The sequence below is a fragment of the Emiliania huxleyi genome (genome assembly GCF_000372725.1).
Source record: "Emiliania huxleyi CCMP1516 unplaced genomic scaffold EMIHUscaffold_109, whole genome shotgun sequence".
In the NCBI taxonomy this organism is placed as follows: domain Eukaryota; phylum Haptophyta; order Isochrysidales; family Noelaerhabdaceae; genus Emiliania; species Emiliania huxleyi.
The window spans coordinates 149,883-157,053 of record NW_005201851.1 but is presented as its reverse complement, the minus strand read 5'-3'; the positions used below and the strand labels follow the sequence as shown (position 1 = coordinate 157,053).

Sequence of the window (7,171 nt, the reverse complement as noted above, 5' to 3'; positions counted from 1 at the left end):
CCGCCCCCCCCGCCTCACCCTAACTTGTAACTAACACACGCACCACCGTTGACACCCTCACCAGGCCTCTCCCCCCGCCTCGCCGCTCTCGCGGTGCAAGCCGACTCCTGGCGACCGTCCTGGTCAGCGGCCCTTGCCAGGACGGTCCGAGCGCCGCGCTCGCTCCGGTGAGCGAGCACTACAGTAGCACACCGCACCTGCACCGCCTGTAATGGCACCGGCACCAGCCTCCCCAGCCCCGCCTCTCCAACGTCGCACTCGCCACCCTGCCCGCTGCCGCCCCGCCCGTCGCCACTGCCACTAATCTGCCGCTCCGCAGCCCGCTCCACCTCCCCGCCCGCAGCGCCTCCCGTGCCGACGCAGCCTAGAGACAACAGAGCTGGGTCAATATCACCGCGGGAACGCCTCCTCTCGACGTGGGACAGAGCCTCCTCCACAACGTCGAGAGAGCGACGGCCAGCGTGGCGCGGCGCAACGTCGCGCGGCAGTGGCCGCAGTGGCTCGAGGTGGGCAGCGCCGGCGACAACGAACGCGGAGCGCGCGGCGACAGCGGTGGCGAGAGCCGAGGGACGTGACTACACCCTCGAGCGCCGTGCGCGCGCAACCTCGTCCGCCAGCCACGCGCCGCACCAGCGCCACGAGCGACGCCTCGAGGCACAACGTGCAGCCGCCGCATCCACCGCCGCCGCCGCCGCCGCCGCCGCCGCCGCCGCCGCCGCCGCCGCTGCCTCGCTCCACGGCGGCGGCGCCGCCGCCACAGACTGTAAGCACCAACAGCCGGCGGCTCGGCACGCGGCGGCCGCCTCCGGCCTGGGGGCGCGTCGGCAGCGCGGCGCACCACCTCGCTGCTCGACACGCGCCGGACCTGTCATGCGCGGCTGCGCCACCGCTTCCTCGCGCGGCGCCGTCGCCGCCGCCACACCGGCCGCTTGCTGTGAGCGCCGCGCTGCTCGGCCGCACCCGCCCGTGCCGGCCGCAGCTGCTCTGCCGTCAGCGCCGTCGCCGTCACGGGCCAAGCCGCCGTTGTCGCCGCAGCCACGCCCGTCGTCCTCGCTGCCGCCGGTCCAGCATGGCTGACACCGCCACTACCACACGGCACCGGCAGGGTGAGGCGCTAGAGGGTGAAGGGTGCATAGAGGTGAGGCGAGGCGGCACCTAGGGGCAGTGACCCCCGTGAACCGGCAAGCCGACGCGCCACCGCCGGGCGAGATGGAGGCCGAGCTGCGACCCTCACAGCTCTCGCGGCATGCGTCCAGAGCTCGATTCATCTGCCTCGCCGCTCGCTCGCCGCCTTTGTGGGACCTAAAGAGAGAGGTTCTGAGCCGTCGGGCGGCGCTGATGGTGGCCCGCGTGGGTGGAGCCCGCGGCAGCTAGGCCGCCTGGGCGCGGGGGGGGCGGTCCGGTGCTTCAGAGGCAGCGTGAGCGACGGGGGGGCGAAGGATGTGAGGCGGCTCGCCTGCAGCGCCCACCTGCTGGGCCGTCTGGAACTGCGATTACGCCTCGGGAAATGCGAGATCATCCAGAAAATGTCTGCAGACCTCAAACCGATGGCCTCAAAAAGTCGTTGTCAGCCTCCGATTTTCCGTGTCGCCCGACTCGCCACCTCACCGGCCCGGCGTTCGGAGGCGTAAAATCTTGGTCGGCCGTTGGGCCGGTGCCATCGGCCGCGGTCGAGTCGACCGTGCCCCGCCTTGGGCACGATGGACATGTGACCGGCTCCGGTCAAGATGTGCCCCGGCATGGCGGCCGAGGCTCTCAGGTTAGGCGACGCGAGCGCCGAGAAGGTGGAGCAAGACCTCGCGTCCCACATGGGCTCGCTTTGTTGGCAGGGTTGGATTTCGGTCCTTTGTGATGCGTCAACTTCAACTTCCGGAACGACTCAACAGGACCCAAAGACGGGGGAGCGACCGGCCTAGCTAGCAGCCGGCGCGAGGAGGCAGTGTGCCGGCACAGTCGAGCCGGAGCATCGGGTTCTTGATGCTTGTGGGGTCAAGTTTGACCTTATGTGGCATAATATGCAATAATAAGGCTATGCTGTCTCCCGGCTTTTTGAGATATGATCCCTCAAAGTCGAATTATGGTTTACTGGTGACCATAGTAGCGTCTGTCCTGTTTGCGATATCTTCACACGAATACTTTAAAGTCTCGACAATCACTAAGCTGCTTATATGGCACCGCAGCGGCTCCCTTGGGGATGCCTGAGGCCACCCCAACCACTCACCAAGCCTTACGTGGACGAATTCAAACCTACTTTTATGGTTTACCTACACTAAGGGAGTACCCAAACCGGATGCATCTCCGCACGACCCAGGAATGCAGTTTTGCGACGGTGTATCATTCACTTTATGCCACCGTTGCACATCCGGATATGCAACGGTGGCATAAAGTGAATGATACACCGTCGCAGCTCGAGCCGCGAGCTGCTCCTTGGTGGGATCCTTATTCTTCAGCGCGGTGCGCTCGACGTACGACTACGAGCGCTCCGCCGCCTGCACCGACTCGCGGTCGCCCGCGCGGCCTTCTCGTGCTTCAGGTCGATCTCGATGGTCGCGTAGCCAGGCAATACCAGCCTGACCTTTCCGGAACGAGACTCAACAGGGCCCAAAGACGGGGGAGCGACCGGCCTAGAGCCGTAACTCAGCTCTCAGGTCTCAGGCCTCAGGCTCAGCGCTCAGGCTCAGCTCTCTTCACCAGGGCAGATTTCGCCCTCGCGGCAGACCGCACTTGTCGGTGTTTGTGTTCGAAACAGCACAACTGACCGGCCGACGCGAAACACACGACGAGGACACGACAGCCCTGAAGGTGTTGGGCGCGCAGACCGGCACAGGTGAACTGTGGCAGTAGCCTGTACCTCCCCCCTGCCCGTGCCCCCCCCCCCCCCCCGGCTCACCCACGCAAGAGACCACCCACTCTCCGCCTCTACCAGTAGTACCTGCCGCCTACCCGACTCTCCGACCGGCCGGCGGCGGCGCCCAGCGGCGGCACAACGCGCACACGCCGCAGGAGGAGTACAAAACAAAACCGGAGACGGCGGAGGGAGTCGATCGACCAGACGGCCCTTGCCGACGGCCAAAACCGATCCCCGCCTCTGCCCGCCCGCCCGCGCTGCTCTACGCGTCCTTCTACGCTTCCTTCTCGCGGCCGCTGCTGTCGCCTGCGAGCATCTTCAGCAGAGCGCGCACGATCTTGCCGCCCCAGTACAGCTGCAGGAAGGTTAGCACCTAAGGGCGCGCCGTGGTTGGCCGACGATCGGCCAATGCTCTCTCGCCCCCAGCAGAGCTGGCAGCGGCGAGGGGCGGCGGCGAGGGGCGGCGGCGAGGGCGGCGGCGAGGAAAGGCCGGCGGCGTGTAGGGCGAAGCGGACACGGCGGCGGCAACGCGGCAGTGGGGGCGGCGGTGGGGGCGGCGGTGGAGGGGGCGGTGGGGGCGGTGGCGGGGTGGCGGGGAGCGCGGTGTGGGCGGGGAGCGCCGAGCAGGTGACGCAGAAGGTAGCCATCTGCAGCTGCCCCTCCAGTTCGCCCGCCGCCCACACCGCGTACAGGTCACGCAGCAGCTGCAGCACCGCCAGCGGCCAGAGGACGCACCTAGCAGAGATTGCACGAGATTGCACGAGATTGCACGAGGTTGCACCTAGCACGAGGCGTGCCACGCCACGCACGCACGCTCTCGGCTTGCTGCAGCAACCGCCGGTGCTTCTCGGCCAGCGGCGACCGAGCTGCTACCTCCCGGCTACCTCCCGGCTACCTCCCTGCTGCCTCCCGGCTGCCTCCCTGCTGCCTCTCTGCTGCCTCTCTGCTGCCTCTCTGCTGCCTCTCTGCTGCCTCTCTGCTGCCTCTCTGCTGCCTCTCTGCTGCATCTCGGCCGCCTCTCTGCTGCCTCTCTGCTGCCTCTCTGCTGCCTCTCTGCTGCCTCTCTGCTGCCTCTCTGCTGCCTCTCGGCCGGAGGACGCACCGAATCAGGAGGAACGAGAGGGCGAAGGCGACCCGCACCGTCTCGTTGACCGAATGGCCTGCGGGCGAGGGTCAGGGCTGGGGTCAGGGTTGCGGTCAGGGTTAGGGTTGGGGTTGGGGTCAGGGTTAGGTTTGGGGTTAGGGCTAGGGTTAGAGCTAGGGTTAGGGCTAGGGTTGGGGTCAGGGTTGCGGTTAGAGCTAGGGTTCGGGCCGTCTCGTGGTCTGCGGGCGGTAAGGTGAGGTAAACTTCTCCCCACACACGGTGGAGGTGGTGTGGGGCAAGGGCCGGGCTGGTCCCTCGCGTCTCCACGTCTACGCGACAGGAGCTGGCACGGCATTCCAAGTGCGAGGCCCGGTGCGAGTGGGTGAGCGAGTGTGCCTGCGGGCGACCCCTCGTGCAATCTCGTGCAATCTCGTGCAATCTCGTGCAATCTCGTGTGCCTGCGGGCGACCCCTCGTGCAATCTCGTGCAATCTCGTGCAATCTCGTGCAATCTCGTGTGCCTGCGGGCGACCCCTCGTGCAATCTCGTGCAATCTCGTGCAATCTCGTGCAATCTCGTGTGCCTGCGGGCGACCCCTCGTGCAATCTCGTGCAATCTCGTGCAATCTCGTGCAATCTCGTGTGCCTGCGGGCGAGCCCTCGTGCAATCTCGTGCAATCTCGTGCAATCTCGTGCAATCTCGTGTGCCTGCGGGCGACCCCTCGTGCAATCTCGTGCAATCTCGTGCAATCTCGTGCAATCTCGTGTGCCTGCGGGCGACCCCTCGTGCAGCCGCGGGAACTGGCGGAAGAGGTCAACAAACACGAGCGGCAGCGACGAGACCTCGACGAAGCCGAAGAAGAATGCGGCCTGGCGCAGGAGGGGCGGGACGTGTGTGGCCGGCCTTTGGCGCTGTCTCCATCGCTCTTTGAGTCCGAACTGAGTCCGAACTACTCATGAGGCGCCTGGTACATGAGAAACGGGCCTGTTCACAGCTGGAGGTGTGAAGAGACGCCGTTCACAGCGAGACGCCCTCCTCCTCCTGGAGGGTGCCTGTTCACAGCTGGAGGTGTGAGGAGACGCCGTTCACAGCGAGACGCCCTCCTCCTCCTGGAGGGTGCCTGTTCACAGCTGCAGGTGTGAGGAGACGCCGTTCACAGCAGCCGCGGGGAGAGGAGGAGCGGGCCCGAGAGGCCACACAGCGCGGTGAGGAGGGTCATCCCGTGGTGGACCAAGTGCTCCGCCTGTGGGTTCGGTACCGTGGGGGTAGGGGATGGGTTCGGGTACTATGAGGTGGAGGGTCATCCCGTGGTGGACCAAGTGCTCCGCCTGTGGGTTCGGTACCGTGGGGGTAGGGGATGGGTTCGGGTACTATGAGGTGGAGGGTCATCCCGTGGTGGACCAAGTGCTCCGCCTGCTGGAGACACACGCACTCAGAGCCAGCCGAGGCACTCATAGCTTCACACCGTCACAGCTTCACACTGGCCACAGGAATCCGGTGTTGGGCGCGGAGCGGGCGGGAGGCGACCGCTCTGCGATCGCTCCGGGGCGAGTCCCCGGGGAGGGAGGGTCCGTGTTTGGAAGGGGGGTCCTCCTCGGTGCGCGCCTTGCGCAGCGACGGTACGATCAGGGTCACCAACAGGTCGAAGACCTACCGGAGCGAGGCACCGCGCCGGGAGCCGTCTCGGGAAGGGGAGCTGGAGGCGTCTCGGGGGCGTCTCGGCGGGCTCCGGGAAGGTTCCGGGAAGGCCCGGGAGTGCTACAGCGGGCCGGCGGACCTGAATCCCAAACATGAAGGCTCAGGGAAGGTTCCGGGAAGGTTCCGCGGGAAGGGGCTCGAGCAGACCTGCATCCCAAACATGAAGCGAGCGAGGGAGAAGGCGTCCTCGGAGGCGGCGTAGAGGCGGCCGCGCGCGTCGGCGCCCAGCGCCGCGTGCTGCTCGTCAAAGTACCACAGCCGCGTGCCGTGGTAGGCGGCGTACGCAAACGGCACCGCCGCCGTCAGCTGGTGAGCCGCCATGCCGACATCGGACGACATGGGCGACGGGACGACGTAGAGGAGGGCCATCCAGCCAAACTGCAGCACGAACAGCCCGCCCACCCACTGAAGCACCCACTCGTCCGACAGCAGCTGCAGGCACATGCGGGAGCGGCGTGAGCGGAGCGGCGGTCGTGCGGGCGCGCGCGGCCGCGGCGGCGTGTGGAGTGCGCGGGCAGCGGCGCGCGGCGCGAAGCGGGATGCGCACGTCGGATAAGCTCATGCTCGGCACGACGGCGGCCGCCGGCTGCGGAGGCGGTTTGCCCCAGGCCATTGTAATGGCCCAAACTCAGATTTGGCACCTTGAATTCTTTTTCATAGAGAGAAAGAATTTGCGCTGGGAGACGGCGGCGCGGTGAGGGAGCGGGCGACGCAAGAAGGGGCGAGGCGGCGCGACGGTGGGTAAGGCGATTATTATTTATAAATTAAGTAATTAATAATTAATAATCACCGGGCGGTGGCGCGGCGCGGCGGGCGGGCGGGGCGAAGAATTTTACAAGGAAACTCCCTCGCACAACACTGGGCACGGGACTGGCGCGCACTGGCACTAACACAGGTACACCACGGGAGCCGCCTAAGCGACTCCTGCGAGGGTGGCGAGGCACTTAGCTCCGTGCACCCGCCCACCCCCGCCACAGCCCACAGGCAAGCTCATTCACGACCTGCTCTGCGATGGCCGTGTGAAGAACGACTGAGATGCGCTGCCTCTGCAGCCCCAGCCAGCTCTTGGTGGTCCAAGTCGCCTCATCGAGGTACTGGGCCCGCGTCAGCTTGTTCTGTAGCACGTCCGCCGCCTTCCGGAGGATCTCACGGACCCCCCTCGCGAACCCGCCGAACGACTCGAACAGCAGCAGCTGCACTTCGACGCCCTTGTCTTCCCTGGCGTAGCGATAGTCCCCGCCGTAGGACGGTATGCGGCGGTCGCCGCCCACCACCCTGCCCCCCCTGGTATGCCAGCGCCCGGTCCCTTGCCCTCTCTCGCCCTTGCTCTTCCTCTCCCCCTCCATGCCGCCCCCGACGTACTACTCCACCCCCCTCCCTTTTGATGATTAGGTTATATGTACCACTCTTTTCTATTCCAAGACCTCCACGTTTACTCCTACCTGACCTGCTCCTTCTCCCTCTTCTACTTCCTCTCCTGCTCACCTTCTCTATCCTTTCCTCTCCCGGACTCCACTCTCTGGTTCTCCTCTCTGTTTATCC

At 66.2% G+C, this 7,171-nt stretch overlaps 3 protein-coding genes across 3 annotated transcripts; all 3 read right to left on the bottom strand.

Annotated features, from left to right (window-relative positions):
- Nucleotides 1-1,370: 1,370 nt before the first annotated feature.
- On the bottom strand, nucleotides 1,371-1,810 carry EMIHUDRAFT_223343 (hypothetical protein; the record flags this gene model as incomplete). Its single annotated transcript, XM_005792177.1, has 3 exons — nucleotides 1,371-1,379; nucleotides 1,546-1,690; nucleotides 1,797-1,810. The coding sequence occupies 3 exons, from the start codon at nucleotides 1,808-1,810 to the stop codon at nucleotides 1,371-1,373; spliced, it is 168 nt and encodes a 55-aa protein (XP_005792234.1).
- Nucleotides 1,811-3,122: 1,312 nt separating this feature from the next.
- On the bottom strand, nucleotides 3,123-6,242 carry EMIHUDRAFT_454391 (hypothetical protein; the record flags this gene model as incomplete). Its single annotated transcript, XM_005792176.1, has 9 exons — nucleotides 3,123-3,221; nucleotides 3,469-3,583; nucleotides 3,951-4,008; nucleotides 4,701-4,800; nucleotides 4,896-4,915; nucleotides 5,117-5,174; nucleotides 5,537-5,581; nucleotides 5,777-6,061; nucleotides 6,177-6,242. 9 exons carry the CDS (start codon nucleotides 6,240-6,242, stop codon nucleotides 3,123-3,125), a joined length of 846 nt encoding a protein of 281 aa, XP_005792233.1.
- A 273-nt stretch (nucleotides 6,243-6,515) lies between these two features.
- On the bottom strand, nucleotides 6,516-6,975 carry EMIHUDRAFT_223341 (hypothetical protein; the record flags this gene model as incomplete). The annotated part of the gene is made up of 2 exons (XM_005792175.1): nucleotides 6,516-6,542; nucleotides 6,631-6,975. The coding sequence occupies 2 exons, from the start codon at nucleotides 6,973-6,975 to the stop codon at nucleotides 6,516-6,518; spliced, it is 372 nt and encodes a 123-aa protein (XP_005792232.1).
- Nucleotides 6,976-7,171: the final 196 nt, after the last annotated feature.